Genomic DNA, 24,898 nt, shown 5'->3' with positions numbered 1-24,898 from the left:
GAATTGTGTGGAGACATTACATCATATATTTTTTTACTGCCTACTCCATGATACCCTTCGTAAGATCTATCTGGCTCCACAGCTGAACAAAATGCAGGGCTGGGAGGATTCATTTAAATTACAAACTCTTCTTTCCATAGAGGAAACTGACTCTCTTGATAAGGTTGCCAACTTTGTTTCTGGGATTCTGGCAGGACGGAATTCTGGGTCTTCCGCTATATTATGGTGAATGGGGGGGAGGGGGTATTGGATGATTACGAGTGCTTTATTTTATTGTGTGTTCTGAATGTTTAATGTTTGGTTGTTTTGTATTTCCATTATCTATGCCAATAAAGGTCTTATGTATGTATGTTAATATGCCTGTGGTTGGTTCCTCTGTTGCTGGATGGAGTCACCAAACTAACAGCCCAGTTCTAAGCTGCCCAGTGCACGGGACTGCTGCAGTGTTGAAAATGGCAACCACGGCTTCCTGAGCACAACTGGGCAGCTGCTAGTGGCTCCCCAGAAGAAGGGAAAGGAAAGTAGGCCTGCAATGGGGTTATGCGATTCTGCAGCAAGACTTGGGCTGCTACAAGATCAAGAGCCTCCATGTCAAGCCACACTGGACTCCACTGGTCCCGTCGTCCTCCCCCCCGGCTCCCTTCCCCCAGCATGCCTCCTCTCTGCTCTCTCCCCGCTCTACCTTCATCTCCCCCCCACCCCAGAATGCCTCCTCCTTGCCTCTCCCATGTATCCACCTGCCTCTCCACAACATGCTTTATGGCACATTTGCAACAGTGCGCGCCAACGATGAGCTGGTATGCACTATTTAGGATTGGTCTCTAAATCTGTACAATAGTAATTTTTCACCCAATGACACACAAGTTAATGGGGTGAGCACTGCCCATTTGGGAGTTACCTAGTTGCTCAATAAGATGTTTTTTGTCAATTTTATTGTGTAAATGTTTGTGCTGAAGCATCTTAGAGGATAGCTTCTTGGAAAGTTTCGCTTTTAAAATTTGCAAAAATGTAGACTCTGAGATTTCCCCCTCAGTTTCCTCTTTTTTGCCCATGTCTCCCCCTCACTGAAAACAGCCTTACTTATTGTAGTCACCATAATTTGAAGCATGTGATAAAAACATAGGGGATGCTTGGTCAACCGCAGTTTGGATTCATGGAATGATTCCTCTTGATTGTGTTGCATGTAACCTGATGGCTCCCCTCCCTGGCTCTAGCCAAGGTTGGTTGGTTGCACTTGGTGACTGGAATCAATTGGTGCTGCTGTCAATCAATCCATGGGTGTCCTCCCTGTTGGAGCTGGGAAGGGGAGCCAACATTTTTGTAGAGGGTTTCCCAGCTTGGGGGAAACCTATTTTCATGGTTAAAAGAATTTAAGAATGAGGGGAAAAAATGTCCTGGTGAAAGTTGGCAGCAGTGAATCATATAATGATTCTGAATCAGGCCCTTTTTTCCCTCAAAAGGGAAAGCCCTCAGGAGGAATATCTCACCCCTTTAAGCATCTGTGGTTCCTGCTGGGATACAAGAAGCCTGCTGAAGGATGATTGGCAGTACACAAGGAAGACCTACCACAGCTTTTGCCACAAAGAAACCCCCAAATTGTGATGAGATTATAATTGCAAATTCCACGTCTTCCACAGATGTCACTTATGTGTTTTGGCCCAGAACAACTACATGTCTGATGCAGGCTATAATTCTTGTTTCTTTCCCCTCCAACCATTTAGAATGCAACATATAAAATATTTACTGAACCAAAAAAATGGAGAAAAGCAAGTACTTTCCTTCACACGTGCCTTGATGTTTTGCAGAATATGGCTGATGTAGAGCAGCATGCAGTCTTTGCAGTGTTTGATGAGAACAAGAGCTGGTACTTGGAGGATAACATCAAGGAGTACTGCAGCAATCCCTCTGCTGTGAAGAGAGAGGACCCCAAATTCTACAAGTCTAACATCATGCACAGTAAGTAGGAGATTTGAGCCAACATTTTGTTATGTTTGCAAGAGCCCAACATCAGCAGTTCTCAGTACAATAAACAGTGCAATACTTATTTTAAGGATAGTTGTTCATAACACTTGTAAGCTTGATGATGTTGTTCACTACTGTCTTAGACAGGGATCAAAATCTAACGGTTGCATAGAATGAGTGATAGAATTCTGGACTGAACCTTTCAGACTGCAGCAGAGACCCTATTTTTGAATGCTTCCTCCCAAATAAAAAATGAATAGAGTGAATTAGCAAATAAGAGAGAAAATTTTAGCATTGCTCTTTCCTTAATGTGTTAATTTACCACATGCAGGGAGTATTTTGCATTTGGCAGCATTTAGAAACATGACCTTCTGTGCACCTTCTCTAAAGTGGCACAGTCTGGAATTCTAGCACCTCTCTTGGCTGTCCTACACCTCTAAAAGCTACGCCTCTCTTTGTAGCTTTTACCCTGTGAGCAAAGATGGGTCAATTTCATTCTTCATGTAACATCAATGAGTCAACAAATGTAATATGCTTCTTGTGGTGCCAATGAAGATAAATGCATTTTTAATTTGGTTTGTTTTAACTTCAGCTCTCAATGGCTATGTATCTGAAGGAACACAGATCTTGGGATTTTGTCAAGAAGAAATTGTTGAATGGCACCTCACCAGTGTAGGCGCACAGGATGAGATCATCCCTGTACATATTTCTGGTCATACTTTTCTGAACAGAGGAAAACATCAAGATATCTTAAATCTTTTCCCCATGAGTGGTGAATCAGCTAGTGTAACCATGGACAATATTGGTGAGTAAAAGAACCATTTACCTACAAAGATATATTGTACTGACACCATGGATGATTTCTGATAAGGTGTTTGTCCCTGTTGCTAGGGTAGAATGGGAAGGGATAGTGGCTTGATCTGGCTATTTTTATCATTACAGAGAAGATGTCCTTCAAGAATATTTAATATTTGCATAGCATTTTGAGTGTACAAACTGCTTCATGTGTATTACCTTGATGGAATCCTTATAATAACTCTGTAGGCTAGAGCAAGTAAGGCTGGCACACTTTTCTGGGAGTAAGCCCTATGATACTAAGGAACTAATCCTATGCTCCTTGCCTGCCCCATGGCACAGCAGCACTGAAGTGGCTGCCACTGTATCTTGTGGGGAAGGAGAAGCAGCCAGAGGTCTTCTCAGGGACAGGGTAAGGGAACATTGGTTCCCTTACCCCATGTATTGCCTTCATAACCCTGATGGTTCTACTCGGATCTGTGCCAGTTCAATTGCTGGTGTAGAACCTAGGAGACCTGTTTCGGGCTCTGAGGTTCCGGAGGTGGGATAGGATCTACTGGCAGTCCCCACCCCCTCTTGGGCCCGATCTGCCTTCCGGCCCTCCCTTCCTCTACTCAATTTCACCCCCTCCCCACCTTCCTCCTGCTCAGAAAACACCTCCCAAGTGGGGAGCTTACTGTGTGCTGCCTCGCTGTTCCTGCCGCCAGTGGGGAAGCCCAGTGCTTAGTGGCACAAGCCTCCCTGCCCAGTGCCACTCATCTGGCTGCCACCACAATGTACTTTATGGCACATTTGCAACAGCTATTGCCTGGGCAGTGTGCATGAGTGGCACTACCTGAGCTCAGGATTAAACTAATGGTTTTCTATAGTCAACAGTTTTTGAAACAAGTCTTTATGTTTCTGGACTAAGAGAAAGAAAATTGCAGGTTATTAATTCTTTTCAAACGCACACACACACACACACACACACAGAGATTAGTGCCCAATGGGACTGATACCAGGGCAAAGAAGAAGCCTAAGCAGAAAATTGTGTGACTCCAACATTTGTGACTCCAGCCCACACTTTGGGAAACCCTGGCCTAGATAACATATCTATCTATGCACATTTCTCAGCTTGTCTCCTGCTGAGCCTGTTGCTTCTTGGCTAAGGTTCTTTTAAAAAAGTATCAAAAACGACATCTGAGCATTCCAACTGTAGGAGAAGTCCCAGAGCTTAGTTCTCCCCTCCCTCAGCTGTCCCTCAACTACTATATACCTCTACTCCCACCATTTGAGAGCCATGGAATGTACAGTTCAGGTGTACAGACAGGGTTTGTCTTTGTTTGACAATGAGTATATAGTATGCATTGTTCTTCAATTACAGGAACCTGGCTTCTAGGAACCTGGGACTCCCGTGAGATGAGCAATGGCATGAGACTGAAGTTTAGAGATGTCCAATGTGATCATGATTACCAGCAATATGATGATGTGGATTATGATGGTGTACTTTACCATTATGTCAGGATTACCACTGAGAAACCTAAAGCTGTGCCATTGAAAGCAGAGCAACAGAAAAATGAAAGGGCCGTAAGCCCAGACAGTGGAATGGAAGACTATGATTATCAGGATTCCATGGCAGCAAGTTTGGGGTTTCAGGACCCAGCAGGTAGCAAAGATGTTACAAGGAATGAGGATGATGATTACCAAGATACTATGGCTACAATGCTGGGACTTCGAACATTTAATGGGTCAGCTGCTGTGGAAGAAGAGCAAAATCTCACTGCTCTTGCCTTACAAGATACTTACAACATAAGCTCCTTGAGTGGCGTTGATGTAACAGTGATCCCAGTTCTTAAGTTCACAAATGTCAGTGAAACCTTGCATAGCGTTAAACTGCTGGAAACTCAAGCTACCGCTACTGTCCCCACTGCAGTTGAGTCACTCCTTCCCAATTACACATCTCTGGCAGGAGAGCTGACTTTTTCAGATATGACAGCAGCTACTACCTTATTATTTGAACAAGGCCAGAGTGACCATGAAGAGAATGCTACCTATATCTCAGATAATTATAACCAAACGCTTGAAGCTAAATCTCTGAGAAGTGATGAGAGAAGACAGAGCAACGATACAGCAGAACTGGTGGGTGCCAGAGTAGGAGGGCCCACTTCTGTAGTGCCCTATGAAGAAGAGGGGCAAGCAGAAGATGCAGTTGGAGAAGGTGGAATGGATGGCACTTTGGATGGAAACCGTGAACGCCGAGCTCTGCTGGAGGCAAAATTGCATGCCCTTAGAGAGATATTTGCCCTTTTGTTTCATGTACAGCAAAAGAGAAATCTTTCTTGTCTAGGCAACACCACTTCAAACCTTGCCTTTCTTGCCATTCCTCGTGTAGAAAACATCTCCAGCTTAGATAACTTAGAAACAGATATATTTGCATATTACTATGATGAGACAGAAGAGCAAGCAAGTACTGAGCTTCCCATGCTTTTGACCAATTTAACTTTGACAACAGGAGAGACAGCAGAAAACAGTAGTTCAAAACCACTCAACGCTTCTGAACAAGAGTCATCAGAAGTTCAGCAACATGACAATATGATGCTGAGAGGTGTTTTAATACCTACTCTTATTCCAAAGAGAGAAAAAAAGACTTGGAAAGCTTCCCTTCGCAAGAGACAAAAATGTCTCTCTGCAAAAACAGATCTTGAATGGAATGTTGTCTCTGAGGAAAGTGATATCAAAGGAGCAGATCTTTCTTGGACTGTTGACAATGAATTACAGAACAACTCCAAAAATGCCACAATGTATCCAGAAGATACCATGCCCACTAGTAAAAGAAACCATAGAACATATAAAGGTGATTCCCAGCTTGAGCTTGACAAGCCGGAAGTGAACAACAACCAAGAAGTCCTGAATGAGAATTGCACTTTTAGTTCATCTGGGGTGTTCTTGAAGATCAAACGCAAGAAGAAAACAGGTGCCTTGGCACCCAGAACACATAGGCCTTTAGAAACACCTAAAGAGCTCAAACATACCGAAGACTCTGTTAAAGCCAACCACACAATGCTGCTGAATAAGACCAGTCACAGTCTGACACAAAACCAGCCTGAACCATTTGTCCGGATAGGCCTTCCCATTGAAAATGGGGTCTTTCATGAATATGACATAGAAAACTTGGACAGTGAACAGACATCCAGTGGTTCATTTGAATATCAGAAAGTGCACTATGACAACCCATACACAACAGATTCCAGACTAGATGTTACTACCTTGCGTAACCCTGATGACATTGCGGTGCGCTACCTGCGCACTTTCAGCAAAGGAAACTTAAGGAGATACTATATTGCAGCTGAAGAAGTTTTGTGGGACTATGCAGCACTTCGAAAAAGGTTTGATTGCATAATTTCTCTTATTTGTTTTTCAGTTTTCATGTATTTTGATACAAGTTAACAAAAGAATGGGGAGTTGGGGTGGATATAGAGGGATTTCCACAGGGACCATGAATTAAAGACCAAAAATGGAGATAAACAACAGAATTCAAATCATACTTACTCAAAAGAAAGTTCTACCATGTTCAATGAAGCTTACTCCAAGAAAAGAATGCATAGGACTACAAGTCTAGCAGCCCAATCCTAACCTCCTCCCCTGCTGGTGTAACTAGCATGTGCTGGTAGAGGCTACTTTATGGCAGTCGCAGAGCAGCTTCCACTGCTGCATGCTGGCGGACCCATGGAGACCCACTAGAGCAGGTAAGCCCATGCAGGGGGTTGAAGGGAGGTGGGGAGGGGGTTGAACTGGGCAGGGTTGGGTGGAATGGGGGTGAGGGTAGGCAGAACGGACCGGTGACAGGGGCAGGGAAGAGGGTAGATCAGGCCTCGGAGAGGGGTAGGATTGGTGGCAGCAGCGCATGCCACATCTTGACCTTCTTGGGCCTGATCCACCTTGCAAGATCAATGTGTACTTGTGGCAGTGTGATCAAGCAGCAATAGTCTGAGTTGACCTACAGTGGCTACTGGGCCTTATCCCAGAGCAAGGAGACAAAAGTCCCCAGTGAGATTCAATGGTAATGGTGCTGGCACTGCTGCATCGTGCACAGGGATTTAGATAGAATTGGGCTGTAAGGCTATAAGGCTGCAATCCTGTACAAACTTATCTGGGAGTAAATCCTATCAAACACTGCGGGGATTGAGTAGAAATGCATAGGATTTCACAGTAGGTCAGTCTCCAACAAACAATGTGCATGTTTCTGTGAAGGCCAACCATATATCGATGAAGGCCTTTTCTTGCTCATCTTTTTATACTGAATTGATCCAAATAGGGCCAAGGAATGCAGGCATGAGATCCATTGTTGGGATAAAAGTTTAAATTTTGTAATCTTTTTGGCAGTGAGTTATTGCACTTTGATCACCTCCTAATTCCATGTGGCTGGCTTAATTGAAATAATACTGGGACCAAACTAGAAAAGCAGTTGGAGATGGTGGTTGGATCACTTGTCCCTCCCTTTGAATTTTGTAAATAGCAGCCACTGGGTGGGATAGATTTAAATCCAGGCAATGCTGCAGAAGCAGGGCTTCTTAAACTTCCTTCATTTTATGGATGAAATTCCATTGTCTCTTCCTCCCTCCCCTGCTAGTTACCCAGTTTTTCCCCCCTTAGCTTCAGTCACGTATCTAGAGGGGGGCAAAACAGTAAGTGCTGCAGGTGCCACAATGTGCTATATAAGTGACCCCTCCCACTCACCATTGGAGCCATTCCAGGCAGTGACAGCAATGCACAGGAGATGCTGTTTGGTTCAGCAAGTGCCTGTGCATTGCTGTCACTGCCCAGAATGAATCTGTGAGTGGGAGGGGCCATTTACATGAAGCATTGCAGCGCCTGCAGAACTTACTGTTTAGCCCTACCTCTAGTCACACTACTACATGTCTTCACAATTTCCATTTTTCATCTGTAACTGCACTGAAACAAGTTTTCTGGTTCTTACTGTATAAATGCAGAAGATCCAGACTAGGCATGACATTAATCATATTTTTGAATAGCCTCCTTGGGACTGGCCATGTCTCCTTCTGTACAGAGAGCAGTAACCGGGACCCCAATCTGAGTAGGGATCATGGTGCAGGGAAGAGGAGTTTTTTAAACCTTTCCCTCTATGCCATTTTCGTGCTGACAATCTCTCCCCTAACTTTTATTTGAACAAATAAACAACAAATTTTGTATAAATTTTAGAATTGGGATGATCTATAGCTTTAGAGGACAATTTTCAGTAGGTGGTGGTATGGGGAAATGGTATAAAATTTTACCCCTACCGAAAGTAATAGCTTAATTTACAGTTTGTTGTTTTACATCTTCTCAGTACAATGAAAACCGATCCAGCAAGCACACGCTATACTAAAGTGATTTTCCGAAGTTACCAAGATGATACTTTTAGGACACCTGACGTTGGAGGAGAATATGAAGAACATCTGGGCATTCTAGGTCCTGTAATTAGAGCTGAGGTGGATGATGTAATCCAGGTAAATTCACATTTCCAGTGTTTGAATAATGGGGATTGGTTTTTTGTTTTTGAATAAGGTGAAAATGTGTTAACTTTTAAGGATGGATTTATTTTGGTTTGAATATGAAGCAAATAATGAGTTTCATTAAAAGGTTCTGTGTCTTTTAATTACATTTTAAAATGGAATTAGGTAAAGTTATAATTATATCATTGTTTTGAAGACAACCTGGACAATCGTCATTAGTGTGTTTTGAATGAAACAATCTTTTATGACCCTTTAACAGGGTGTCCAGATAAACCTGAACACAAAAATCAGTTCAGGACATTTTTTTCCAATGGAGCAGAATTCAACTTGAATGGAAAAGTTGACTTTTCCAGTCGAACTCCTATATCCAAAAAAGTAGTAACCAGGTCCAAATAAGTGTTTTGATAATGAAGCATTTAATTTTCCACTGTGTTATTGGTTTATTTTCCTGGTTTTTATCCTGATGTATGTAATTTGTTTGTAAAAAAAAGTTTAAAATTCAAAAATAGTTTTAAAAATTAATATTTTTTCCTAGGTTAAGCAGTTATCATGGCATTCATTCTATACAATGGCACTGCAAGCAAAAGAGTCTGAAATTATCCTGCTTGAAATGTATCAAAATTGATTCAAAACCAGGTCAAAGTGTCTGAACTGGAACTGAATCTCCAAATAAAAAACATGACTGGACTGGAACTGAACCCAAATTTTAAATTGTTCAACTCCCAGCTAGCTAATAGGGAGTTACACCAACCCTAGAGATGCCACCGCATTTAGGCTGTGCATATGATATTGTAATTTATTCTGTACAGTCTGGTAGAGGAGGAGATCTATCATGGGGGTGACACAATGAGTTCTCGCACCAGGTGACATAAACCCTAGTGATACCTCTGATGTGACATTTTCTTGCAAGCAACCTTATAAGGCAAAAAAGTATTATTCCCATATTGCTGTTGGGGAATGGAGAGGGGAGCAGTTTACTTTAAGGCCATCTTATGAGGTCATGGCAGAAGTGAGGTTCAAATAATAGAAACCTTGATTCATAGCTCATTATTTTAACCACGCCAGCCAGCCAGCCAGCTGTACACAAATGAGTGCATCAAAAAATGTCATTTCAAGAATTATACTCTACTCTTATCTTCTGCTTAAAAATAATATGTGAAGATTCCATATGACAAAGGTCTCCAGCATCTGACATAGTACTCTACAAAACGTGAATCCAAGGGAACTTCATAGAACTTTTAGCTGTTTGGGGGAAGGGTGTTTCCTCACCTCTGTCACCATCTGTTTAACCTTCTAGGTTCTGTTTAAAAACAAAGCCTCCAGGCCATATTCTCTCCATGCCCACGGACTGTCTTATGAGAAGTCTTCTGAAGGGAGGAGCTATAATGATGGATCTCCAGAATGGTTCAAAACAGATGATGCAATCAAACCAAATAGCAGCTATACATATGTCTGGCACGCAACCAAACGGTCTGGACCTAGTAAGCAAGATCGGAGAATATGTAGGTTGTGGGCTTATTACTCGGCTGTAAACCCGGTAAGGCAATCTTATAGCAAACTGCTCCCTCCTTAGAGGGTTTTTGGTGGGGCCTAAAGACATCCAGGTCAAGGCCTTTTTCATATTGGATATACTGGTTAGATTTATGTGTCTGCCCCCACTCCCTGTTGTTACTAATTGCAGCTGGTATGTGATTTTTGTTTTTGGTCTCTAATATGATATTCTAATGTAGATTTTTAGGAGATTTTAATTAAAGATTTTTTTTTATGTTTATAGTGTTTTACTGTGACTTTGGGCCCAATCCTGTGGTCTGCACCGCGCCTCTGCAGCGCGGACTACAGTTGCAAACGTGCCGTAAGGATATGGCATACATACATACGCCATATGTATGCCATACATAACCCCTGCTAATTGGGTAAGAGGCACTTTTTCAAGTGGGTGCTCTTTTTTTAGCAGGGGGAGAGTAACTGGCCCATCTCACCCCAGCAGTGTCTGTTCTGGTGGCTGTCTGCTGGTATTCTTTTGCATCTTTTTAGATTGTGAGCCCTTTTGGGACAGGGAGCCATTTAGTTATTTGATTTTTCTCTGTAAACTGCTTTGTGAACTTTAGTTGAAAAGCGGTATAGAAATACTGTTAATAATAATAATAATACATATCCCGTGGTAGCGCGGGAGGCTCTGGATCTGGCAGGAGCCCGCCAGGAAGCTGCTGGTTTCCGCAGCTCCGGGCAGCTCAGGATTGGGCTGTTTGTTAGCCACTTTGAATAGTGGGAGATAAAGTGGGGTATAAATATAATTCTGTGGCCTTCTGGAAACTGATTCTTGCTTCAGCCTCAATGAAGACCATGTTTACTGATTTGTCTCCCTGTTTCATATGCATTCAGCTTTACAGCTATTTCTTGAATTTGAGATGTCCTGCATGAGGAGTCCATGACCATGCTATAAGTTTCATGAACTTTATTGGTGTGTCTTTGCATCAGAATGAATCAGACCAATATTTTCAAAACAGTCACTTTTAACCTTAGCACTTTGTTTCTAGTAAACACTGATTTTGAGACCCTCTTCTGTTCATTCATTATTTTTCAGGAAAAAGACATACACTCTGGCTTGATTGGGCCAATCTTGGTTTGTCAAAAAGGAATGCTTGACATGTTCGACAGACCAATAGATGCACGGGCATTTGTCCTGCTTTTTATGGTCTTTAATGAGGAGAAAAGTTGGTATTTTGATAAACATGCCAAGAAGACTCGCACTCAGAAAATCTCAGGACCCCAAAGACGCCATACATATCCTGGTATAGATGAATTCCTTCCTTCCTCTATGATAGAAGTGTGCTACCAGTAGTGAAAATAACTACAAGTTTAATGAGACAATGGCAGGCATGTTTGCTCAATGCTAAGCACTAGGTGCTGTGTCCATTCTCCTTTTCCTTCAGAGATGCATCTTAAATGCTAAAGGCCATGAAGCATTTAACCATTTTTAGACAACTATAGTGAAACTTTCTGCATAAAAAATGTTTTGATTACCAAAGGACATGCTGTGTTTCTTTGATCTCTGATAGTTGTGTTTTTCCCTTTCAGCTATTAATGGGATCTCATATGACTTACCAGGATTGTTGATGTATAAGAATGAGGAAGTTCATTGGCATATGCTGAACATGGGCGGGCCAAAAGATATCCATGCCATTAATTTTCATGGTCAAACATTTGTAGAGCAGGAAATAGAAGAACATCAGCTTGGTGTCTACCCTCTTTTCCCTGGTAAATATTACTAGATGTTATTAGAATGATCTGAAGTCACTTCAGCATTGTAGACAAGAGCATTTAATTATCTATTAGTAATAGCAGAATTGATCATAGCATTGAACTGATATTTTTTTTAAAAACCTGGTTTTAAACTGCAGGAAAAAAAAACACCAACAACCAAATAGACTATTAATCTCACAATGAGCAATATAAAAGAATTTGATTGGTGTGTAGAAAGTGTATCGTTCACAAATCCCAATGCATGTTGGCCAAATATAGCACTGACACTGATACAAGTTTGCTGTATCATGCACCTTTCAACCATGCCTCTACTCATATTAACTAGCGCTTTCCAATATGAGGGTGTTTGGATCATGGTTTCTAATTCCTGCTAACAAAGGATACTAACAACAGTGTCTTGTAGTGTTTTAAAGACCACCAATTAATTTCAGCATAACCTTTCATGGACTTTAAGTGTGAAGTAAAATCTTCACTGAGCAGGTACACACACACACGGATAGAGAAGTCCAACGTGGCTACTCCTGGAAGACAGTAACAAAAATTAGAGGAGACTTCTCCACCCACAAGAAGTTGCTAGCTCATTAGCAGCTAACTGACCATACAGCAGCAGATCTAGTGCTGGGCAAATGGGACAAATTCCCTGGACGCTGAGCCAGCATGCCTCTAGGACCATGCAGGAAGCTTCCCTGAGACTCCCGATGTGGTCAAAAACTGCACTTCCAGTTTTCCAGATGTGCAGTTTAAGACTGCAGGGAAGCCTCACAAGGCTTCTCCATTTGGCTCTAAAGTCGCACTAAAAGGTAGGAGGGCTGCTTTGTGCGCGGGGCAGCCTGCTCTTTCGCAGGGGGCAGCTTCGCGGAACTTTGCTCTGGGAGCGAGGAGGAGGAAGTCCACTACTGTGATCATGTTATTTCAAAAATTGCCAGCATAAATTAGACTTCAAGTATTAATGTGCAAATTAGTCTATTTCAAAAATGCATAAATTGAGAGGTGCCTTATGTCAAACAAAAAACACACCTCTACTGCCTCTTTGCTTTCAAGGTTCATTCCGTACAATTGAAATGAAGCCACCAAAAGTTGGTATATGGCTTGTGGATACAGAAGTTGGTGAATATCAAGAAGCTGGAATGCAGGCCTCCTTCACTGTGATAGATACAGGTAACACATGTGCATTACATTGTGCATTGACAAGCACGTGGTTACTTCAGGGATACTGTGTCCCCTTCACCAAAACCTGCAAGTGATGTGTACCTTCCGAAGAAAATTAGTCATGACTAAGTGCCATCCAGATGAACTTGCAATGGAAATGGATAAAAGAGAGGGAGAAATTAGATGTTTGGGAGAGGAATTAGCAGTAAGAGCTCATAGGAAGGAGGAACAAGGTTTGGCAGCAATGGGAATGGCCATGTAATTGGGAGTGCAATCCTAACTCCCAGGTTAGGCTGGTACAAATCACTTGTGCCAACCTGGGGGTGTTGTAAATGTACAGTAAGACACATTTGCACTGACTGTAGAGTTGGGGAGGCCAGCGCAAGGAGTTGCACTGACCTCCCTGAACTGGATCTGGACTTGGTGGGGTAAGTTTGTGTTGGCTGAGTTCAGCTGACACAGGGGTCGGGGGGGGGGATGGGGATTGTGGGGAAGAGGCATTTTGGGGTAGGGGAAGGGTGGGGGAAGGGCGGGCAATCCTGGGGACAGGTGGGCAGGGAGCGGGAGACAGGGCCAGGATCCAGCAGTTATGCCGGATCCTGACCCCGTTCCCAAGTGGGGCGGAGCAGCCTCTGGCTGTTCTGGTCTACTCAGATTTGCGCCATCTCCTGAGGTGGCTCAGATCTGAGTAGACCCATTGGGGCCAGTGCTGCGCAACATGTGGTAAGGGGAGAGTTTTCCCTTTGCCTTGGGTTGTGCTGATTCTGGCCCCAAATTTGTGCTAGATGCAGCGCAGGCCCCCTGGCCTTCCAGCTCCAGCACAAGTTAGGATTGCGCTCCAAGAAGTTTCTCCTTCTGATCACTGGAAGTTTCAATTAGACTTCTTTTCTTTTCAGCAGAAATTGTTATATACCTGGTTACAGAACTCCTGTATAGGCACCACAGAAGTTGATGTGTATGAGTGCACTTGGTATGCCAGGAGAACCTGTTAGGAATAGTATGGCAGGAATTTTTCCCGTTTTGGCCACACTGAAAAGAACGCAGGGAGCTATGGAAGAATGCAAATGTGCAAAGCTCCCATTAATTTCACATAGCTTTTTCACAGGTGACATAGTCACAGAAGTCACAGAAAATGTGGACTATGCTTGATAAATTCTGTTTACCTTTCCAGATGTGCTCTTCTTGCACAAATCAGTTTATGTGGAGGCTGTACAAACAAGATTTCCGTTAGATTTCTGTATTCAAAGCTGTCAGAAGACAGTGTGAGATAGATTAAAAAAGAAAAAGAGAAAAAAGATGCAATTCCCCAACCTTAAGTATATGTCTAATGAAATGTTTCTGATTTCCTCTGCAGGGTGCAAGTTACCCCTGGGTTTGGAAAGTGGCATTATACAAGATTCACAAATTAGGGCTTCCGGTCATGTATGTAAGTTGAATTTCACCTCTTAAGGGACCATAAGATATGGTGTCTTCTGTCTTGTCACTTGGCAAGAGGTGACTTAATTGTAGTCTCTAGCATAGGGCTTAAACCTGCAGGGAGGGAGATTTTGGATGGCTATCAGGAAGAAAATGGTAAGAGCAGTTCAAAATTGGAACCAGTTACTGAAGGAAGTGGTGGGTTCTCCATTGCTGGAGGTCTTCAAACAGAGGCTTGACAGGCACCTTTTGGAGATGCTCCAGAGACTATTTTCCTGCTTTTAGCAGGGGACTGGAGTAGATGTCTTCTTCCAACTTTATGATTTACTATACTATGTACCCTTACTTTAACGTCTATACTTTCTATAATGTGCAGTAAATCTGGTCCAATACTTTCACTGTGGTAGGTGTGAGCTCCCTTCCTCAGTGCCAGCTGACAGAGCAGACAGTCAGCGCATCAATTACTAGAACGTCAAACTAGCATACAGAATTCAAGATGATAAACATCTTGAATGTGTTCTCAATGGCACTCAAGAACATTTTTTTTCTGATAAACTATTGATTTATAATTGACAATTGTTCATAACATAGCATGTAATGTACCAAAGTATAATCCATTATTCATGCTGGGAAGGAATAATGAATGCCAAGCTCTTGTTTTTCTTAAAAACCAGAATGCAAAAAGACCTTAGCTTTTCCATTTTCATTTATAAGAAATCTTCCTTTTGTTCCTAATTAGCCTACTGGGAACCTAAACTAGCAAGATTAAACAATGCTGGAAAATATAATGCTTGGAGCGTTGAGAAAAAAGAAAATGAATTTCCCTGGATCCAGGTATAGCATGATCACAAAAACAAGAACACTTTGTGAGCATGTATTTAAAAGTAGCTTGTCTTTTTATGACTTAGAAAAGGGAATATTGAGAAGGTGATATGATAGGCTGTGGATACAAGAACAAATGACTACAAAGTGGGATAGTGTCCAGCAGCTAACAGCAATCTCAAACACTGAAGGCCTAAGAAAAATCCCTGTTCGTTCTATCATAGTTTCCCTCCAGTTGCTGTTCGCTGATATTTCCCTTGTACAAGGGGGCCCCATATCCATGGATCCCGTATCTGCACTTATCTGTGGATGGGGGATGCTCCCCCGCCCCTTCTCCTCTCACCTCCGGAGGGTGGGAGAAGCATCCCCCATATCTGTGGATTCACATATCCATGGGGGGGGGGGGGGTTCTGGAATGGAACCCCCACAGACACAGGGATATGCCTGTGTATTCTGGAGATTGTGTGCCTTTTTGGGACAAGGAACTTTGTTCTTATACCTCTGTTAAACCTGAGAACTTTTATTTGATTGAAAATAGTGTATAAATATTCTGAATAAAATTAAAATAACTTTGGAAACTCAGAATAAAATTAAAATAACTATGAAACTCTTTAAGCTCATCTCTTACACCCTCTGTGCACTGTAATACCTTGCTTCTGTCTTTTTCTATGGAAGGGAGAGCTAAGTAGTACAAAGATTTAGGTTCTGAACCGGATTTGATCAATATTCTTGTCCAATTTTACACCTGGTCATTTACATTTAATGCATAGTGTTACTATTCTGGGTTCCATGGATTCCTCACCTTCGCCTTTTGTTTTACTCATCTTGTCTTTGCAAGTAGCTGTAAAGTTGACCCAGTCACAACATACAAGAATAAAATACTGTACAATATGGTAATAAATTCTCCATTGAGTTTTCATATCTGTACGTGTAGGATAGTCACAGCAGCCTTTTCTTATCCTGCCACCAGAGAGTGAAATTTGGCTTATTGTGTTTGTTGTATAGGTGGACCTAGAAAGACAAGCTGTAATAACAGGTATTCAGACTCAGGGAGCCATGCAGTTAACGAAAGCCTTGTATACGAAAGAATATGTTATTACCTACAGCAAAGATGGGAGAAAATGGAATGCTTTCAAAGGGAACCACACAGGGACACAGAAGGTGAGTATGCTTGGAAATTTGCACTTGTTTTTGACATAAAATAACTCAGCAGGACAAAAATAAATACAGGCAGGCACTGACAGTTTGAGTTCAAGGGGTAGTATTTGAAGAGAGCAGTGAGAGAAGAGAGAAGGAAATCTTCCAGGCATGAGGTTCACATTACTCTCATAAGTAGAGGTGCTTGTTTCTGATTAGTTAGATAGGATTACAGCCTAAGGGCACAATCCTAACCTGGTCTACTCAGAAGTAAGTCCTATTTTGTTCAATGGGGCTTACTCTCAGGAAAGTATGGTTAGAATTGCAGCCTAAGTCTTATTAAATGGGGTTACTTCTGAGTTGGACCTCAGTATGTGTAGGGGATCCTTTCCCAGACACCCCTCCCCCCCGCTGATACCAAAACCAATGGATAAGTGAATCTGCTGGTCATTCCATTATTACCTCTGGATGTGACTGGAGGTGTTCTCTGGTTGCGTCCAGAGGCTCCCAGACCCAAAAAGAATTAATCAATCAGGGTGATCTGTATGTGAAAGCAGCAGCTGAACTTAGATATGCTGATATGCATTGCCATTTATATAGTGATGCTCATTACTATCCTCATTGAACTAACTTGGAACATCTGATTCACATCCTCATTCAGAGCTACCAGTTGGTACACCTACAGCTTGTTGCTTTTGACTGGATCAAGGCTGATAATGTTAACTTCTTCATGTCAGCAACTGCACAGAAATTAGCAGAACCTACACAAGAAAGTATATGCATCTGCTTATAAAAAGTACCTTATGTGCATGATCACTATTTTGAAGGTTATTCTTGTAACCAAACGAAAAAGTATTGTGTAATTAATTACAAAGCTTTCTTTTTTCCTTAGCTTTTTAAAGGAAATTCAGATTCTCGTGGAGTGAAAGAAAATTACTTTGATCCTCCTATCATTGCCAGATATATTAGAGTATATCCAACCAAATTCTTTTACAGACCTGTTCTTCGTATGGAACTCCTTGGTTGTGAAATAGAAGGTAAGGTATGAAGATATATGGCTCTTATATACAATCACCAGATGAGGAAAATCAGTTGACCATTCTGTAGTCCAAAACATTACTCTGACAAACTATTCAAATTCTTGAGACTCACAACCCAATCCTGAGCTGCCCAGGGTGCAGGTTGCAGTGGCGCTGAAAATGGCAGCCGCTGCATCCAGCACGCTTCAGGCAACTGCTGGTAGCTCCTCGGGAGAAGGGGACTTTCATCCTTCCCCCAGGTAAAGTGAGTAGCCTCACGACTCAAAGGTCGGCGAAGAATCAAGAGGCTCCGTGTCTGGTGGTGAGCCTGACACAGAGCAAAGCTCAACTGGTCCACCTCCCTCCCTCCCTGTTCCCTCCCCCAGAATGCCTCCTCCCTGCCCTCCCTCTAACCTCTCCCCATCCCAGAACATCTCCTCCCTGCCTCCTCCCACCTCACTGCTGCTAGGCATTCTGTACAACTGCTAAGTGGCAGAGCTCTGGTGTTCACCTGGAAGTAGCCCAGCGCAGCTGGCATTGGGCTACCACTGGTGGAGCACTGGTACTAGGGCTTGCGAATGTGCATTATGGCACCAACTTGAACCTTGGTTGGTTATGGCACCAACCAGCCCTACTGCTGCTAGGCTACCACCAGCGGAGCATCGGTGCTAGGGCTTGCAAACGTGACTTATGGCATATTTGCGACAGTGCGTACTGTCAAATTCAGGATTGAGTTCAAAGTCTCTGCCTCATTTTGCTCTCTTCTGATTTAAACAGGTAGCATAACCTGGCAGTTTTTCTTCTTGCAGCCAGGTTTTGCAATACTTAAACATCACTTCTCCAACATAAAGTATTTTCCAGACCAGCCATTTTTAACCACTGTGCCATAGCACATTGGTGTGCTGCGAATGGTCCCCAGGTGTGCCGCAGGAATTTGGTGGAGAGTCATTTATTAAGAGGACCATTGGGGGATATGAGCCCCCCACCAACAGCATGGTGTGCCTTGTAAATTGTCCAAGAACTGAGAGTGTGCCTTGACAATTTTAGTACTTTGTCAGTGTGCCATGAGATGAAAAAGGTTGAAAATCTCTCTTCCAGACTGTTCTTATTGAACAGGCTCCAAAATGTCACCCAAGAAAATCTGCAGGATAGATTCTGATGCTATACTGGTACTGCCTGTTTCTCCTTTCACCTGCTTGCCCACACTCTGCATGCCTCTTTCCTGTGTCCATTGTCTGAAACATCTATCTGGAATATGCAGTGGAGAGAACAAAGGAAACTACAGACATGTTGGCCTGCTATCTAGTAGCACAAGTTGGTTCTACACAGTATGGACCTACAATTCTTTCTGCTCCTTTTCTCTTCCCAGAAAACACCAGGGTGGAGGGAAGACAAAAGCTTTCCCAGGGGCTGCAGTGCCTGGGGTGGTGACATCATGATGTCATGACATCACTTCTGCTTCCATCTGTGTTGCCACTCTGCCCAAGAAAATAGTTGACTTGCCCAGCTCCAGTAAGGCCAGTGTTGCAGGTGTGCCAGAAAAATGACCACAAGAGGCGGTCATTGGTCACCAGCTCATTGGCTACCCATCCCACAGTTACTGCTCTGGGAGGCAAAAGCACCTGACTTTTTTTCCTTTTTTAAAAAAATTGTGCCTCCCTTGGCATAGTGCCCAATGCAGGTGCCCCTCAGGCTCTGCCCTTGTTACATCACTGAGGGAAGATATTTTACAAGACTGGGGAAAAAAACAGAAGCACGAGAACAAATCAACCGCAAAAATGTAACTCCCAATCTGGAATCTATTGCTTTGTAGATCATTCTACTACTTTACAGAGGTCTCCAAACTGGAAACCCCTGAGTCCCCAAAAAGCCCTCCCCGTTCCAAATGGTGCTTGCTGTTCTGCTGCAGTACTGCATTTCTTTCAAACCCATGCAGGGATGCAGAATGATAAGCGCTGCCCTCCGCGGGGGTGGGGGGGTCCAAACCCCAGATCTGGTCCATGGGCCAGGGTTTGGAGTGCCCAAGTTTAGGAGATCTAATGAGGATGTGCTACTGTTTTCATGACAGGCTGCTTTATGCCGCTGGGAATGGAAAGTGGAGCTATCAAGAATGCACAGATAACAGCTTCTTCCTATAAGAAGAATTGGGTCAGTTCATGGGAACCATCTCTTGCCCGCCTCAATCTAAAAGGGAGAGTCAATGCCTGGCAAGCAAAGGTAAAAGAAGATACAAAACTGAAGTTTTGCTGCTGATAGTGAATTAGCTCCTTTTTAATGATTCTATCACTTCAATTGAAGTCAGTGGGCCTGCTCCAGAGTAAGTGTTACTTATATAGCATTTAATACTACCCTCTTGAGATGTTTGAAACCAAACATTAAGGCTGCAGCATGCCCCACTGATTTCAGTGGGATTTAATTCTGTGTAAATATGCATAGGATTGCAGTGTAAATGCAGGCAGTACAGGTAGTCCCCAACTTATGTACAGATTCCATTCCAGATATTTGTCTGGAAGTCGGAACCAATGTAAGTCTGAATGGCATTATCTAAGCTCAAAACTGGAAGACTGCACCTGGGGCAAAAGGACAGACATGGAAATCCATTACTCAGGACATCCTTAAGTTGGGGACATACCTGCATTTATTGGTGGGTGCCATTTCCCACCCTTTCATTCTAGCTCCTTGTTCATGACTCTTGTGTAGATCTTCAAGGATTATTTGCATACTTTAGATGCATGTTAGAAATGCTTACCAGATCAAAGGTTAAACTGCACTTGTTAATCCTACAGTCAAACAACAACTATCAGTGGCTTCAGGTCGACCTCCTTCGGACGAAAAAGATTTCAGCCATCACAACACAAGGTGCTAAATCGTTGTCTACTGAAATGTATGTGAAGTCATTTTCCATTGCTTTCAGTGATGATGGCTCTGTATGGAAGTCTTATTTAGATACCTCAACTTCTATGGACAAGGTAAATTTTTTTCTTAATCGTCTTAGTTTAACCATGGGAACATATTAAGTTTCCAACATGTTGCTCTTTTTTTTCATACTGGATATCAGTCTGCCAGCAGGGAGCCAGTAACTATATACTTCCTAATAGGTTTGCTCAACCATGGAGCTAACTGATGCCTGTATTAGGATCAGGGTACATTCCTCTGATGTGAACTAAAACAGAGGCATCTGAACACTTGAGCTAAATCTCTGGGCTGTGTTTTGACATATAGACAATATACAAAATAGATCAACAGTTAGAAACCTCAGCACTGGGTGGTCCCAGTTGTCAATTCAGAGGGAATGTATGTGAGGGGAATTGTGGATGTAAGAATGAGGCAGGCTGGTAGGCAGTACACTTTAGGGGTTGGCATCTGGGAAAGATCTCTAACCATGACCTTAGAGAGCTGTTGCCAATTGGGAAGCAATACTGGATCAAAGGGTAGACCAAAGATCCGCTTCACCATAAGGGAACTTCATAGGCTTAACTCAGATATTGCATGCAGATCAGATGTTTCTTCTCCAAATGATCTACTACTGCAAGGATTCTTAGGCAATTATCTAAAATACATGCAAACATTCATCGTGCAGTTTCATAAATTAAATGAAACTTTTATGTGTTTTCTAGGTATTCACAGGGAACATCAACAGCAGCAGCCAAACCAAGCAATTCTTCAGCCCACCCATATTTTCCAGATTCATTCGCGTCATACCTAAAACATGGAATGAGAGAATTGTTCTTCGGATAGAACTATTTGGCTGTGATGTTTTCTCGGAGCTGGATAGTGGGATGTCCAATCAAGAATCCCCAAATCTTTAAGCCTACTTCTCAAACCAGCTCTTTTAAAGTTGGCATTGGGGAGGGAGCTTTATAGCATGATTATGTTGTGCAGGGCTTTTTTTCTAATGGAACGCGGGGGGACGGAGTTCCGGCACCTTTTTCACGGGCCCCTCCCCTTTGGAGGCATTCCAGGAGGGGGGAGCAAAACAGAGGCATTTGCTGGGTGGGTGCTGGGGGGTGCAGGGTGGGCGGGTGCCTGGCCCCTGCCTGACCGCACAACGACCCCCTCCTACCCCCATCTCCAAGCTCTCGCCTGAGCCCAGCCCGCCTCCCCTCCCCCTGCGCTCTGCTTCCCCGCGCAGCTTCCAAGCTGGTGGAGGGCACGGGAGACACGCACCAACGCTGAGGAGGAGGATGGATGGACGGACAGACAGCTAGCCAGCCAGGGAGACGGGCTGCAGCACCCACGGAACACCCAGGTACTGGCTTGGCGGAGGAGGAGGGGAAGAAAGCTGGCTGGTACATCCCCCGTGCCAATCTGCAGCACGAGCCTAGGCATGTCTACTCAGAAGTAAGTCTCATTGTGCTCAATGGGGCTTGCTCCTGGGAAGGGTGCATAGCCTTGCAGCCTGAAAGCCCAAGCCTATGCATGTCCACTCAGAAGTAAGTTCCATTGAGTTCAATGGGGCTTATTCCTGGGAAAGTGTCATAGCCTTGCAGCCTGAGTCATAGCCTTGTCATAGCCTTGCAGCCCATAGACTGCAGCCTTGCAGGCAGAGGAAGAGCTCTGAGGCTGCAGTCCTCTCCACACCTTCCTGGGAGTGAGCCCCACTGCCTCTACTGGGACTGACTTCTGAGTAGACAGCCATAGGCTTTGGCTCTGAGGCTGCAGTCCTCTCCACACTTTCCTGGGAGGAAGCCCCACTGCCTCTAATGGGACTGACTTCTGAGGAGACAGGCACAGGAGGGGCTCGCTGCAGTCCTCTCCACACCTTCCTGGGAGGAAGCCCCACTGCCTCTAGTGGGACTGACTTCTGAGTAGACAGGCACAGGAGGGGCTTGCTGCAGTTCTGTCCGCACTTTCCTGGGAGAAAGCCCCACTGCCTCTAATGGGACTGACTTCTGAGTAGCCATAGGCTTTGGCTCTGAGGCTGCAGTCCTCTCCACACTTTCCTGGGAGGAAGCCCCATTGACTCTAATGGGACTGACTGCTGAGTAGGCAGGCACAGGATTGGGCCCTGAGGCTGCCATCCTATCCACAGTAAGCCCCATTCACTATAATGGAACTTACTTCTGAGTAGACAGGCACAGGGTTGGACTCTAAGGCTGCCATCCTATCCACAGTAAGCCCCATTCACTAAAGTGGACTTCTGAGTAGACATGCATAGGATTGGGCTCTTAGGCCGCAATCCTAGGCACTTTCCTGCGAGCAAGCTCCATTGACTAGAACAAGACTTACTTCAGAGTAGACATACCTAGGATTGGGCTCTTAATCCTGGCAGAGATATATATCTGCACCTGTTTTCACATGCTAAGGGCAGGTGAAAAGGGATTCTACATGTGTACAACATGCTGTCCAGCCTTGCCAGAGATTCTCCTCATCCTTTCCCCACAAGCATGCCCTCCGCCAGCCAGCGTTTGCAGCTCCTCTCCAGCAATGCACAGCAGCTGCTCAGGGCAGCAGAGAACATACAATTGCATGCCAAGCACCTTCCCAAAGACACAGAATATTCTGATACCTGAATTAAACCATATTTAATCCCTTGTTTGCAAACATAGCAGTTTCTATGTGCACCTAAGGACCCCTCTCGTGTAAGAATTCCTTTTTTGTTCTTATTCCCACAGTTGCTTAGAGTAATTTTACTACATGGAACTCATGTAAGCCATTTTTCGGAATCCATTCACTGCTTCCTCTCCGCGAAGTAGTGCCACACTACATACTACACGCTACAAGTGCACCTGTACAGTATTTTTCCCCATGTGTAGAAAAAGTAGCTAGGGGGAAGGGGATGTGGAGATTGACAGCCCAATCCTATGCATGTCTACTCAGAAGTAAGTTCATCTTTAGGGGGAAAGCACATAAAAAATATTTTATTTCTCCAATAAAAAATGGTTTAAAAATAAATAAATAAATAAAAGATTAACAAGTTGTGAGTTCCTGCACCTTTTCTTTTACAAAAAAAAGCACTGGTGTTGTGTATATCTGTTACTATAAAAACCTGAAATCTGTTCTATCTAATGAAAACTAGACACTCCGGATGGTGTAAAAACTAGGGAAAAACTATTTTCACTACCTTTAAAACATCTGGAGTGTCTCATTCTTCCTAGTTGGAACTAGATGTTTCCATTAGACAGGGTAGTTTCTAATTCTGACTAGGTGCTACTAGAAACCTTGAACATTGCTTGAACCTTCTAGTTTTGACCAGTCAGAACTTCATAGTTTCTCCCAACAGATGCTGTACTTTCTAGTTCTTCCTAGGAAATACTGGAAACCTCTAATGCTGTCCGGAGCATCTAGTTTTTATTGGAAATAATAATAATAGTTTTGGGTTTTTTACTGTAACCTATCCAAGGCATTTTGGCTGTGCATTGGACATAACTTGTAAATATCAATTAAAAGACATTTCACAACTATTTAAATTATGTGATTATGTAAGAAAGAAAAATAATAAACTCTGTACCATATTCTTGAAAAACATATGTCTTATGTCTATCATCCAACTTTATCTATTGCTAGATTGTCTTCCCTATGTAAATCACCAGCTGGTTTTATACTTTTGTTACAGTTAGCTTGCCTATGGATCTATAGTAAGTTGAACCTATGATAGAGATCTCAACTAGATTGGGGACATGAAACCTGATGCCATGGGTCTCATACTGTAATCTTATAGTGAATCACTAAGGGCACAATCCTAACCCTTTATGTCAGTGCTTTCCAGCACTGGCATAGCAATACCAATGGGACATGTACTGCATCCTGCAGTTGGGTGTCACTCATAGAGGCCTCCTCGAAGTAAGGGAATGTTTTTTCCCTTACCTCAGAACTTCATTGCCCTTATGTCAGTGCAGGAAAGCACTGACATGAGGGGTTAGGATTGCGCCCTAAGACTTTCATAATCTGTAAACCTTGCCCAAATCCTACACCTTCTGAAGCATCTAATCTGATTACAGTGGGCTTCTAGGCTACACTGATCTCTGATGTGTAAGAAGCCCAAACTTGAAATGCCCATATATGCCAAGAAAATGACCTGCACCAATGTAACCAGCAAACTTTCTTATTGTTCTTTTTACACATAATGTTTTCTAAAAATTGTATGTGTTTACTATATTTGGATATTTTGAGCACAATTAAACCTTTCAATAGTGCTTTTGTTGAAAAGTGAAATATATTGGAATTGTCCCTAACTTGGAATACTTTATGCATCCATTTATTAATAACTCAGTAAGAAATAGATCATAATAGTGCTCAGTATTTCCAATATATGATGAATATGCAACACATTTCAACAATTTATCATCAGGTTAGTTTCCTTCCCTTACATATATGAAATAAATGAGGTTTAAAAACCCTCCCCATGTACTGTAAAGAAGGCATCAGTAGATTACCAATCTCCTGCATCGCATCAAATCTGGCACTTTGTTTCAGATGTGATATTGCATTGGAAATCAAGCATGACAGCAGGAATAGACCTTCATACTTGAAGAAATGAATTTCTTCCTATCCTCTTGCTTATCCTGGGTGGGGAGAAGGGAGGCACAGCATCTGGAAAACCTTACAAAGTTTCTGATGAAAGTGATGGACATAGATGCACCTCTGTGTGGGAAGGGCATAATCTGAGTCAGTACCCTACCATAAAAATGTGTTTATATTCTCCCTATCCTGCATCCAAAAAATACAGAGAAATGGGAGGTGAGATTTTAAGTAGGAGAAATAGCGTTGAAGGAAAAGGGTTCACCACCCCCTCACTGTGCACTATGATCCTGATCAGGATGGACCCCCACTTAATGGCTGCTTTTCACTTAATAAGGCTGTTCTGTTATTAAGGGTGCAATCCCAACCCCTTATGTCAGT

General features: G+C 43.1%; 1 protein-coding gene across 1 annotated transcript in view; it reads left to right on the top strand.

The window, feature by feature from the left end:
- The window catches only part of LOC136648579 (coagulation factor V-like), a gene marked incomplete at its 5' end in the record, with an annotated part of 40,069 nt that extends 19,131 nt beyond the window's left edge, over positions 1-20,938 (top strand). The window contains 15 exons of the mRNA XM_066624696.1: positions 1,806-1,956; positions 2,555-2,767; positions 4,121-6,122; positions 8,084-8,243; positions 9,547-9,786; positions 10,834-11,041; positions 11,328-11,507; positions 12,555-12,671; positions 14,017-14,088; positions 14,818-14,912; positions 15,906-16,061; positions 16,930-17,074; positions 19,125-19,273; positions 19,843-20,025; positions 20,674-20,938. Of these exons, the coding sequence (XP_066480793.1) occupies positions 1,806-1,956; positions 2,555-2,767; positions 4,121-6,122; positions 8,084-8,243; positions 9,547-9,786; positions 10,834-11,041; positions 11,328-11,507; positions 12,555-12,671; positions 14,017-14,088; positions 14,818-14,912; positions 15,906-16,061; positions 16,930-17,074; positions 19,125-19,273; positions 19,843-20,025; positions 20,674-20,865 (4,263 nt within the window). The remainder of the gene's footprint in view (positions 1-1,805; positions 1,957-2,554; positions 2,768-4,120; positions 6,123-8,083; positions 8,244-9,546; positions 9,787-10,833; positions 11,042-11,327; positions 11,508-12,554; positions 12,672-14,016; positions 14,089-14,817; positions 14,913-15,905; positions 16,062-16,929; positions 17,075-19,124; positions 19,274-19,842; positions 20,026-20,673) is intronic.
- Between the last annotated feature and the right edge of the window lie 3,960 nt (positions 20,939-24,898).

Source organism: Tiliqua scincoides, chromosome 4 (assembly GCF_035046505.1).
Source record: "Tiliqua scincoides isolate rTilSci1 chromosome 4, rTilSci1.hap2, whole genome shotgun sequence".
Lineage (NCBI taxonomy): Eukaryota > Metazoa > Chordata > Lepidosauria > Squamata > Scincidae > Tiliqua > Tiliqua scincoides.
This window is presented reverse-complemented; position numbering and strand designations above follow the sequence as displayed.